We start from the raw sequence: 12,541 nt of genomic DNA on the forward strand, positions 1-12,541 counted from the left end.
AGATCTTTTTTGCTTCTCCAAGTGATATGCAAATTAGATTATGGGGAAAACTGTATAATAAATCAGATGCATTTTCTTCTCATTTTCTGAAAAAGTGTGTTTTTTAGGTAAAAATGACATGTTTAGCTGAATTTTGACAGCGACAGATATGCATCCCTGATTTTGAGAATTAGTGATTTTGCAAAATTTGGTACAGTATTTGTTTTGAAATGCATAAATATTTACACATGTCTACAATGTATACAGGATGTTTTAATACTATCAAATGGAGGGGTTTTTTGGTTGTTTTTGGAAAAACCATTGAAATTTTAGGATATTTTGGAGTTTTCTGAACACAAAGCTGAACAGGCAAGACATACATGTATATAATTAGTTGTAGATCTTTTTGTTTAAGAAAATTAGGTTGTTTAAATTGATTTGAATATCTAGTGAGTTCAACATTATCTTGTTAATCTTGTATATAACACTTGGATTCAAATTATAATGTTATTAACAAATAAAAAAAACCACATATTTTAAAACCCAAATTTTATCGTTCATCAGAATATTTATTCAGGTTTTCTTTTCAGACGTGATGTTTCGTAAAGACGTTTCGTATAGACGAAACTTGGAATTTTTCAGGACATCGACGAATATAAATGGTGAATAATTCCTTTTGTGGTGTGCAACCTAAAACTGGAGTACATAAACAACTTGGAGTTATCCCTCTTGTCGTCGTCCATAGTAACATACCTACACAGTCAATATGGCGGACGAGATGGAGAAACCGAAAAGTAAAAGAATCTTTGTAAACCATTTAGATCAATACCAAGGGAAAAATATAGGAAAGGTAAGAGCAGTTTGTTCATAAATATGTACTTGGCCTGTCATTTAGTTGTTGAATATAGTGTTTGCGGCAAAATTCAAATTGCATGTAACAAAGTCATCGTCGCTATTCTGTTTCTCTACTCACTGTACTTTAGTAACCCCAGTACTTCAGTAAACAAATTAATTGACACAAATTAATATAGAGCAGCAAAAAAATACGAAGAACGGTTACAACTCACAAATTAGTTTTCCTCGTAACAGACGACCGATGATTTGCAACAACCTGTTGACACGATAGCGATCATTGCTCGAGGTTTAAAACACAACTAAGTTGTGCCGTTTGGACAGTACAGTACAGTGACTGCCTACTTTACAATGTAGATCATTTTACAAACTGATTCATCGTAAATGCTATATTGAAATGTCATACATATAACCTGTCATATACATTACAACGCAACTGCACATTAGGCCTAAGTCTGTATGTAATTTTGATATAATCAAGAAAGAATATAATCTATTATGGTGTGGTGTGTATATATAATATAGTTTTTATCAGCTGTTTCTGCTGTAGTTTTATACAGTAAATTTTCATTGGCATTCACATTTTGTAATTAGTCAACTATGCTGTCATTCGATTTTTTTACTGATTAAATATACTAATTAGATATATGTGAGTCATTATCAAATGGAAAGAATTCACAATCCTTATCAATGAATATTTACAGTATTCAAGGGACTATATTGGTATTTACAATGTTCAACACTGTTGGTAGTGTTGAAAATTTATGTATTCTAATGGAAATTTATAAAAATGAAAATGATACAGAAATGGGTAAAGAAACAGCAATATTAAAAGTTTTACTGTGCAGCTAATTATTGATAATAACACTTACACTATCTTGCATGTAATTATTTGTACATTCCCTTAGATGTTGAAGTTACCGTGGATCCTCATAAATTATGAACTACAGTGTATATGGTGCATTCAATGTGCATACATATATGAACAAATCAACATACACACAAAGGCTGAAACAACATCATCATGAACAGGCAACATCAAATTACACAAATATGACATACAATTTGTTGTTATTCTTGTTTGACCTCAGAAGTGACTACTTAACTTTTTCAGTACCTGTCTCGGTGTGTAGTTGGATCATCTCTTGAAGAACCAGAAGAAGAAGATGATGCCAGATCAACAAGCAGTTCTCTTGCACTGTTCAATAAGGAGGGATGCTATGAGATTGTGGGGACACTCAAAGATAGGGAAGCCCCCAAACCAGATTTTGCCAAGGAAATAATTCAGGTAATACAATAAATATAATGAGGTATATAAAAAAATTTCTTCCATAATTGCAATTTATTTTTTTAATTCTCTCTTGATGAATTGGATATCAATAAGGCAGGAGTACAAATAAACTTTCACTTGTGAATTTTGACAATGCAGAATTGTAATTCTCTTTACTAGCAACCAAGTAAAGAAAAAAATGAACTAAGTACAGATCTTGTGTATAATATTCATGCATTTTGTTTCTTGAGAACAGCGAGGACATAATTCTATTAAAGAATTAACAATATCAAGGCATTTTATGATTATAACCATTGAAAATACATTGTATTACTATTAGTTTTGTGTGTGTTGAATTTCAGTTTGAGAACAAAGATCAGCTGTATGAACACCTAGTTGAGTGTGATGTACTGGTGTATGACATCACTGAAGATCCTGACCAGATTGATGAGGCGGTTTGGGCAGTGTCAGGTAATAGGCATCAAATATACCCAGTTATCAAACTGGAAGATCAGCTGTGGCATAATATGTTGGGTTTTCAGTTCTTGTTTGGTTAAAGAGGCTTACCCGCAGACGGACCGGTAAACGGCACATCTCCGATCACTAAATAAACTTCAGTACACGTTTCTATGTGACAAAATTAGAGGCTTGCCGACTTTATTTCTTGAAAACAAATACAGAATATGTATTTAAAAGACATTTTAAAACTCAACCTGAGAGGGAAATGTATGGAATATAACGGCAAATCTTCTTTGTAAATCGCCGCTGCCTTTCAAGTTATCACTGTGCGGCACTGTGCACGTGCTTGTTTCTTTGATGTGTCAATCAAATTAGACTCCACTTAATAGCGGGGACTTATTGCGGGTTGCGATTAAATAAATAATATTTAAAAAATGAGGTTTTAATATCACTTTTCAGCATTTTATAAGGAAAATAAAATGAAAAACTCAACAATTCCAACAATCTGTCATGTGTAAAAAATCTTTTTCTATTAGCCAATTTTTCTGATCTCTCTGCGGGCAAGCCTCTTTAAGGTATCAGGGCTGATTAGCCTATTGCCCAAAGAACTCTGATTTGCTTTTACATGACTTCAGCGCAGTATGCTATTTTGTTTTAATTTTGTTTATAATAATTATGTCTACAATCATATGGAATTGCTGCTGTTTCAATTTATTGTATAATTTTGCTGAAAGCATTAGTCTAACAATTATGTAAAAACTGAAGATGCATAATATATTTAACGTGTAATATATTTTCTTTGATTGTTTCAGAAATTCATTCGGATCTTGATAAAATTGAAAAGCCCAAAATGTTCATTTTGATCTCTTCTGTGATGACCTGGGCCAAAAGTAAACCACTTGATCCTGTAAGTATCTAACAGGTCTAATGGTATTGATACAGTAAGGGTATGAAAATAAACATCAGTGTCTAAGTCATATTGTAATGATACAAACAAGGAGACAACAATAGACCTCTATAGATCCAATAGGTAGAGTGTGTATTGAGGAAACATTTTTATAGTATACACTGTTACAAGGGTTTGCATCTGTACATGTATGCATTTTGTAAATGAAGTAAAAAAGATTTTATATTTGTATTTGTTATGATACATAATTTATATCAGTAATATCTTCTTGAATTTACATCCTTTTAAATTTGGTTTGTATTTGTAGTGAATTCTTATAGCTCAGGCACTGATATTACATTGTATCTGAAAGCATGCAGAACTGTTATTGGTTATTTTAAGTACCATTGATATTTTTCTGGTTCTCTACATCATCATTTGTAATTACATTCGATGGATGTGCTCAAATTTTCCATATTGTAAGTCTGCCTTCCCATCTTCACTATAGATCTCTCCCTATTTCAGATTGATGAAGAGGTACTATTTTGTATTATAGGAGGAGAGTTGATAGTATAATTGTACAGTATCTGTATGCTATTGCCAAATGTATTGTTCTGTATTCATTCATACATTTGGTATATCATATAAATATTAATCAGATTACAGTAGTTTTGTAATTGCATGTATCATGTTCCATAAGATTATAGTTGGCTATGTGTATTAAATTTTGTTAACCTGATATTTCAACTTGTATCTGCTTGAGTTTAGCTCCATATTGATACTCCACATAATACCAAAATGGTATGTTTTAAGTAAAAAGTAGTCAATCTAATTACCTGGAAACTTTTATTGAGGATGAAATCAGCTTTGATATTTTTATCAAAGAAATTTGAAAATACAGAAAAATAACATTATGTAAATAATCATAATGTGTTAGGAGCATCAACAGACTTACATGTGTATTCTTGAAATCTTACTAGAAATGAAATTGAAAACAATAGACATTGATATAAGCCTATTTACCGTGTATATTGCTAGTTTAGTGTATATAACCATATACAAGTATTCAATTCATCCTTGATATAACCCAAATATTCTTTCATAAGAAAATATTTTGATTGTATTATGTTCTTTTTTCTTTTCTCACTAAATTTGATAAACAATTGCCATTTCATTGATATAAATATTAATACATTTGTATGTTCACACTTAAAAATTTTGAAAAAAGGACAGCTATATATAATTCACCATCAACTTTAATCTATATTTGATATTGAATTCATAAAAATAATTATATACTTAAATTAGTTTGTCTTTTACATTTTTTCCCAACTTGTATTATTCATTGCTGGTTATAAACCAATATTGATTTTGTGGGCTTTCAGGATGATCCAGAAATCCCCTTCACAGAGGATGACTACAGACGAAGGAAGCCTCACCCAAACAACAAGGAACACATAAGCGCAGAGAAAACTGTCATCAAGATGGGAAAAACGGTAGGCACAAAGTGTTTCCCTTGTCTGCCAACAAAATCACTGTCCCCACAACTCTACATCAAATATACCCCCTCTCCACAACAAATAAATAATAAAATTAACAAATAAAATTCAACCAGTTATAATATTTTAATAAACAATTTCCACAATTATTTTCAGATGACTAAAAACCATGATGTGCAGTAATTTTCATTTGAAGAAGCATTTGTAATTTAATTCTTTTTTATTTAAGCATGTATTAAGTGATTCTGATATACATTGTATTCTTCATAATTAAACATGTTGGAACATTATTTTACAGAACAAAGCAAAGCTTGTCACCTATGTTGTGGCCTCGGGTCTGACATATGGAGCGGAGGAAAACATCTTCCATTACCTATTCAAGGTCAGTGATTGGTAGTTTCAGTTGAGACTTACAAATACCAGTAACAATCACCTTTATTCCTTTGAAAAAATAGATAGGATGACAGAATAGTGGTTTTCTTAAATGTAGTTACTTTATGTTCTAATGTCACAATGATCAGAAATCAAGCAGTTTTTTTTTAACATTTTTTTTTGCAATTGTAATCAAATTTGATCAAACTCCCATAATGAAATGAGGATGGTTCAGACTAAATATGGACCAAATCTTTTCATTCCTACAGAAGTATTTTAGCTAATTTTTTTTATAATTTTGAAAACTTTTATTTTTGAATTGTCTGTTGCAGTCTGCCTGGCACAACGCTCCACAACTTCTGTGTTTTGGAAATGGGCAGAATGTTATACCTACCATCCACATCAAAGACTTGGCAGGGTAAGGTCCTATAGTATTCAATCACAGAATGTATCTTCAAGTTTCATTATATCAGTTTGCCAATATCCATAAGAACTGTTAATATATATTACTATACTCATTTGGATCATATGTCAATTCTTTCTGTAAATTAAAAAGCTTAGTGTTTTCCTAATACACTATAGGTCTCCATCACTGATTTCCTTATTTTCTTATCTTTGATCTGTATCCTAATGTATACAAATGTTACAGAGTTATACAGAACATAGCTGACAGCAGACCAAAGGTGCGCTACCTCATCGCCAAGGATGATGCACAGAATACGCTGGAGGAGATAGTCAAGGTAAATCATTGACATAGTTTTTCTGCATATAATGTTTATTTCTTCTCTATATGCTTTAAAATAGCCTCATGAGCAGATCCATTACATCATTTTTAACAAATTCATGAGTTGGTGAGAAAAACATCTGAGGTCAGTTATTTATTTATCCCCTAATATATATATTATATTGGCTCCTAATATTTCTGTTTGGTAGCCATTAATCTGTTTGTCCTGATCTTCAACATCTTGTCTTGTTTTATAAGGATAGCAAGGATTGTCTGCCTGTTGAAGTCATTAAATGAATAAACAATTGAGTGTAGTTTTCATTGAGCAAGCTATCGGTGGTTTCACATGAAGGAGATCATGATATATTTTGTGATCTTTTTGTTTACCAGGCTGTGAGCCAGAATTTGGGAACTGGAAAAGTCAAGATGATCACAAAGGAAGAAGCATTGCTGAGCAAAGACATTGAGGTAAGATTACAGGTTACAAAAGTCAGATCATTACTTTTCATCTGTTAAATATTAATTTGTTTCCATAGGGAAATTCCTTTGATGAAATATGATATCCTTGTTATTTGAATCTTGGATTAAGAGGTATTTGTGATGTGTTACAGCAATCCGACTTTGACCAGCTGCTGGTGAACCTGAGAATGGACGCAGTCAATGTGAAGGAGAACATGAGGGTGAACTGGGCAGCAGAGACTGGCCTTGTGGAGAACATTCAACAGATTATCAAGGAATACAAAGACTCTCGTAGACTACAGGTAATTTAAGGTCAAAAGAAAATGGTAATAGCATTCTTTATAAATATTCATAAAGCGATAATTTAAAAGTATTGTTATCAGTATGTAAAGATCATGCAAACATGAGCAGCAAAAATGTTTTCATGACAGCTTGAAGGAAACCTACAGACAAAGTTTGGTCTAATTACATTTGGGCTCCTTCATATGCAAGTGTTTCTACTAATGTCAAGGACAAGGTACTCTGTAATATTTTCAGCACAGCTTCAAAAAAACTTGGTCCTTTATAAACTTCCATCTTTATGGGTGGAATGATGCTAATATTAAGTAGATTACAATACAACAATTAAGATTGTACAGAGTAATGTCATAAGATTTATACTATTACAAGTGAAATAACATTACCTAGTAGAAAAAGAATACATCAGTGTTTGATGTTTTATTTCAGCCTTTGCGAGTGTGTGTACTCGGGCCTCCAGCTTCTGGAAAGTCTACAGTGGTTCAGCAGCTTTGTGAATTTTACAAACTTCATCACATCAAGATCAAGGATGTTGTGGACGAGGCCATGGATAATTTGGTAGGTATTATATACTGTAGAAATAACTGGTCTCATGATTGTCAGCAATATCACTTTGCTATATATATTCTCTACAGGAACTACCATGTTAGACATTTATTTCCCTAATTCAGAATTGTGGATAAGAATTTAGTTTTATCATTGAGGCCACAATTTATAAGTTGCTTTATATAACACAGATAATCATGTAGAAATGCTTTAGAAAATGTTGGATCAACATTTTCTTTGCAATTGTCGAATTGAATCAAAGTGCATTTAGGTTGCAGTCTATATTGATCTATAGACAAATTTACTATCAAGATTAGTTTAAAAAATGTTCCATTCAAGATATAATGGCAGTCAGTCTGTTTCTGAGGAACAAATTATTACCTGAGGTTAGAAATGTTGGCGTGTATTGTAAAGATATTCTTTATTACTGTCAGACTGCCACTGCACGGCGGGCAGATTCTGAGGACCAGGAAGACGATGATGGTAAGGCTCAAGATGCCCAGGACCTGATCGACCGCATCAATGAGGGCAAGGACCAGGCAACAGGCAGACTCGAGGACCAGCATGTCATCCAATTCTTCAAGGACAAACTCCTCTCCATGTCCTGTCAGAACCAAGGCTTCATCATCGATGGCTTCCCAAAGACCATCGAACAGGCCAAGGACCTGTTTGCTTGTAAGTACCATGGTCCAGCTGTCTTTTATCCCAGGCAGTTTTTAGTAGAATAGTACTGTTATATGAAGAAAAACATCTGTTCTAGATATTTTCTTTATCCATGAATTTTTTGATACTGATATATCATTGATGAGGTCTAAAGTTTGTTGGTTCAAAGGGTAAAATATCCTTATACTTTCTTCCCATCAATTTCTGGAATACAAAAATACAGCCTTCATTTCTTAGAATTTGAATACATGTACCTATGAAATAAAACATACATGTACCCCTTTATATACTCTGTTCTAAGTAATTTTAATAAAGGTTACACTGGTTTTTTATCTGTTGTAAGTACATTACTTTTTGGATAAAGCAACATTGAAAATGCTTAAGTGTGTGTATGTGAAAGAAAATATTTATAATATGGAGAAGATATTTGATGAAACCGGTATTCTAATATTTGTGTGCATTCTTTTATATAGCTGAGGATGATGAAGAACCAGAAGAAGCGGCCAAGGCCGGAAGCTATAACAAATTGTTGATGCCAGAGTTTGTGTTTAACCTTGAGGCAACTGACGACTTCCTGCATAATCGTGTAATGAACCTACCGGAGAGTGTAGTTCATGGAACACACAACACGGAGGAGGGCCTGATACGGAGGCTTGACCAGTACCGTTCCATCAATAATGAGGATGAGACTGTCCTTAACTATTTTGATGAAATTGAGTTCCATCCGGAGAAAATTGATGTCAACAAAGATGAATCGCATATGATGAAAGACACTGTTGAGAAACTTAAAAAGATCATTGGAGCTCCAAGAAATTATGGTAAATATGATGAAATTTAAGACTTCATACAAGACATGAAAATATCAAGTAAATGCTAGTGATTTTCCTGAAGTTATTTCAGTAAATATTATTGATTTTCTGAAGACATAACTTCTTATACAGTGTATAAATATATAATTTGAAAGTAACAATGTTGAGATATTTTATTAGTATAAATAACTGTTACTGGCACAAGATCTTTAGTGAGGAAAAAAAAAAAATTCTATTGCAGTTTATAAGACAAAGAAAAAAAAATTGCAAATCTTAATTGTTAGAAGTAGAAGTATCTTGGTAGCGACGGTAAATATAACTTGGGATAATACTAGTGAAAACTCAAAATCTATTTCAAGTCTAGAAAGTGCTTAATCAAAACTTACTTTTACATGTGTGATATTGACTTCGATTCATTGGTACAAGTTGACAAAAGATAATAATACAAAATTTGTTCTACCATTCAGGTCCCACAGCAGAGGAGTTGGAAGAGATGAAGCGAGTGGAAGAGGAAGCTCGACTGAAGCGGGAGACAGAGGAAAGACAGGAGCGAGAAAGACGGGAGGCAGAAGAGAGCGCTCTGCGTAAACAGAGGCAAGAAGAATGGGTAAGTATCATTGTGGTAAAATTCCAGTTTCTATTAGTATCTCATTAATTATGATCATTTCAATGATTTTTTTACTTTTTTTCATTTCTAAAAATGAATAAAGTGCGGTTGAGTTTGAGAACCTTACTTTTCATCCTGCGTTTCTCTGTAGACTCAGCGATTGAACGAGGTGAAGCGTGAAGAGTATGAACTTCTGGAGGCTCAGTCGATCCCACTGAGGAACTACCTTATGAAACATGTGATGCCTACCCTAACACAAGGTCTCATTGACTGCTGCAAGACTCGACCTGATGACCCCATCGATGCCTTGGTAAGTGATAGGGATTTGATTCAGGGCAGAACAAGTCATCCATGATACTTAGTCTGGTACAGTAGTGTAGTAGCTCTCCATGCCAATTCTGTTTCCATAGTTAATCAGCATTCCAATTCTATGACTTTTTTATAAGAACCAGCTAAGTGTGTCCTGCAGCAGTGAGCATACACATGTTAAAACTTTGAAGACATGACAGATGTTTAAATATTAGCCATTTTAATGATCTGCTATTTTGGCTCATTTATTTGTTCCGTATCCGTTGTGACATAGTCATGATGTAGGTGTAAATATACTTTACCCTGTTTCTATTTTCAGGCTGAGTATCTATTCCAGAACAACCCACAGGTTGACTAACAGCTGATCATGGAGAACAATAAGACTTTTAAACTGTGAACTTTAAAATACTATCATCATTAACATCAGCGATGAAATATGTGACTGTTGTTTAAAGTCATTCAGTGCCTGTAGAGGTGTTTCCTCTGAACAAGACTGTTGATGGAAAATTCAGAGCAGATTTATCTTAAAAAAATTCATTGTGCTTTGATTGTATAGGATACAGCATTTTCACATACTTCAGAGCATTCCAACTGTTATGTATGGCTGGACTTCACCAACAGATTTAGAATGTGATATTGTGATATTTACATAAATTTTAATGTGTACATAAATCAATGAAAACTTACCATTAAATTATTATATTGTATGTAACTCTGCTTAGTTATTGTTCTTAGCCATTGGTCAAAACATGAGAGAGAAAATCTGGGTAAGATCAAAATGTTGAGAAAAAAAGCAGTAAAACTTTTAAAAAGCCATTTTACTTACAACATAGCTCTAGATTTTGTAGGCTTTGTCAAGTGACCGATACTGTTCTGTATTCATCCACTCAAGGATTTGTCTGATGACAGATACTGTCCTATATTCAGCAACTCTAGGATTTGTCTGATGACAGATACTGTCCTATAAACAGCAGCTCTAGGCTTTGTCTGATGACAGCTGCTGTCCTATATTCAGCAGCTCTAGGATTTGTCTGGTGACAGATACTGTCCTATAACCAGCAGCTCTAGGATTTGTCTAGTGACATACTGTCCTATAACCAGCAGCTCTAGGATTTGTCTGGTGACAGCTGCTGTCCTATATTCAGCAACTCTAGGATTTGTCTGGTGACAGATACTGTCCTATAACCAGCAGCTCTAGGATTTGTCTGGTGACATACTGTCCTATAACCCGCAGCTCTAGGATTTGTCTGATGACAGCTGCTGTCCTATATTCAGCAACTCTAGGATTTGTCTGATGACAGCTGCTGTCCTATATTCAGCAACTCTAGGATTTGTCTGGTGACAGATACTGTCCTATAACAAGCAACGCTAGGATTTGTCTAGTGGCAACTTCTGTCCTATAACCAACAGCTCTTTGGCTTTTGTCTAGTGACATACTGTCCTACTTTCAGCATGTCTAGGCTTTTGTCTATTGACAGTACGGTAACCGCATAACATGCATAGTAATTGTTAATGAACAGTCTAGTAACCGTACTCTATATAACACAGCTCTGACTTTGTGTGGGAACAGTCTAGTAATCGTACTCTATACAACACAGCTCTGACTTTGTCTGGGGACAGTCTAGTAATCGTACTCTATACAACACAGCTCTGACTTTGTCTGGGAACAGTCTAGTAATCGTACTCTATACAACACAGCTCTGACTTTGTCTGGGGACAGTCTAGTAATCGTATTCTATATAACACAGCTCTGACTTTGTCTGGTAACAGTCTAGTAATCGTACTCTATACATCACAGTTCTAGGCTTTGTCTGGGGACAGTCTAGTTATCGTACTCTATACAACACAGCTCTGACTTTGTCTGGGGACAGTCTAGTAATCGTACTCTATACAACACAACTCTGACTTTGTCTGGGGACATTCTAGTAATCGTACTCTATACAACACAGCTCTGACTTTGTCTGGGGACATTCTAGTAATCGTACTCTATACAACACAGCTCTGACTTTGTCTGGGAACAGTCTAGTAATCGTACTCTATACAACACAGCTCTGACTTTGTCTGGTAACAGTCTAGTAATCGTACTCTATACAACACAGCTCTGACTTTGTCTGGGGACAGTCTAGTAATCGTACTCTATACAACACAGCTCTGACTTTGTCTGGTAACAGTCTAGTAATCGTACTCTATACGACACAGCTCTGACTTTGTCTGGGAACAGTCTAGTAATCATACTCTATACAACAGAGCTCTAGGATTTGTCTGGGGACAGTGTAGTAATGGTACTCTATACAACACAGTAAAGATCCAAGGTGTGTGGTTCGACGCTCCCTACCCGTGTCAACGGGCCAGTCTGTGTTGTTGTAGTTGTGTCCCTTTTCGAGTAACCGTCTTGTAGTCGTTCTACCTACATGAGTAGGGACTATTATTTTCTATAAATGCTAACCAGATGCCTATGCTACAACGCAGTTCTTGGTTATTTTGAGGGACAGTCTAGTCTGCAAATCGGTATATGAGCGAGTTGTCTGTATGTAGTGATGTTTTCACCTTGTCTGTTGAAGTGCACGGTTTGATGATCGTGTCTCCTTATCGGCGTGTATTGAAAAGAATTGAACCTGAATCTGTGGGACTCCTTTACAGACTTTATGAAACTTTGAGGTCGTTTGACAATAGATATGTGGCCGAATTTGGTCGTCCATATTTGTTAAGAGGATTTGAGGCAAGCATTCAAAGGCATTTGTATGGGACGGCAAATTAACATATATTCAATTAATTCAACCTATCTTCAAAAAATTGAAGATAGGTTCAAT

The 12,541-nt window shown here is 34.4% G+C and overlaps 1 protein-coding gene across 1 annotated transcript; it reads left to right on the forward strand.

Annotated features, from left to right (window-relative positions):
- Nucleotides 1-702: 702 nt before the first annotated feature.
- On the forward strand, nucleotides 703-10,438 carry LOC117323673 (adenylate kinase 7-like). Its single transcript, XM_033879032.1, has 16 exons — nucleotides 703-829; nucleotides 1,946-2,119; nucleotides 2,464-2,572; nucleotides 3,373-3,467; nucleotides 4,832-4,942; nucleotides 5,244-5,327; nucleotides 5,650-5,735; nucleotides 5,967-6,057; nucleotides 6,432-6,509; nucleotides 6,653-6,802; nucleotides 7,227-7,355; nucleotides 7,778-8,018; nucleotides 8,480-8,824; nucleotides 9,283-9,422; nucleotides 9,574-9,732; nucleotides 10,051-10,438. Exons 1-16 carry the CDS (start codon nucleotides 746-748, stop codon nucleotides 10,087-10,089), a joined length of 2,115 nt encoding a protein of 704 aa, XP_033734923.1. The 5' UTR covers nucleotides 703-745; the 3' UTR covers nucleotides 10,090-10,438.
- The last annotated feature ends 2,103 nt before the right edge of the window (nucleotides 10,439-12,541 follow it).

This window comes from Pecten maximus, chromosome 3 (assembly GCF_902652985.1).
Source record: "Pecten maximus chromosome 3, xPecMax1.1, whole genome shotgun sequence".
In the NCBI taxonomy this organism is placed as follows: Eukaryota; Metazoa; Mollusca; class Bivalvia; order Pectinida; family Pectinidae; genus Pecten; species Pecten maximus.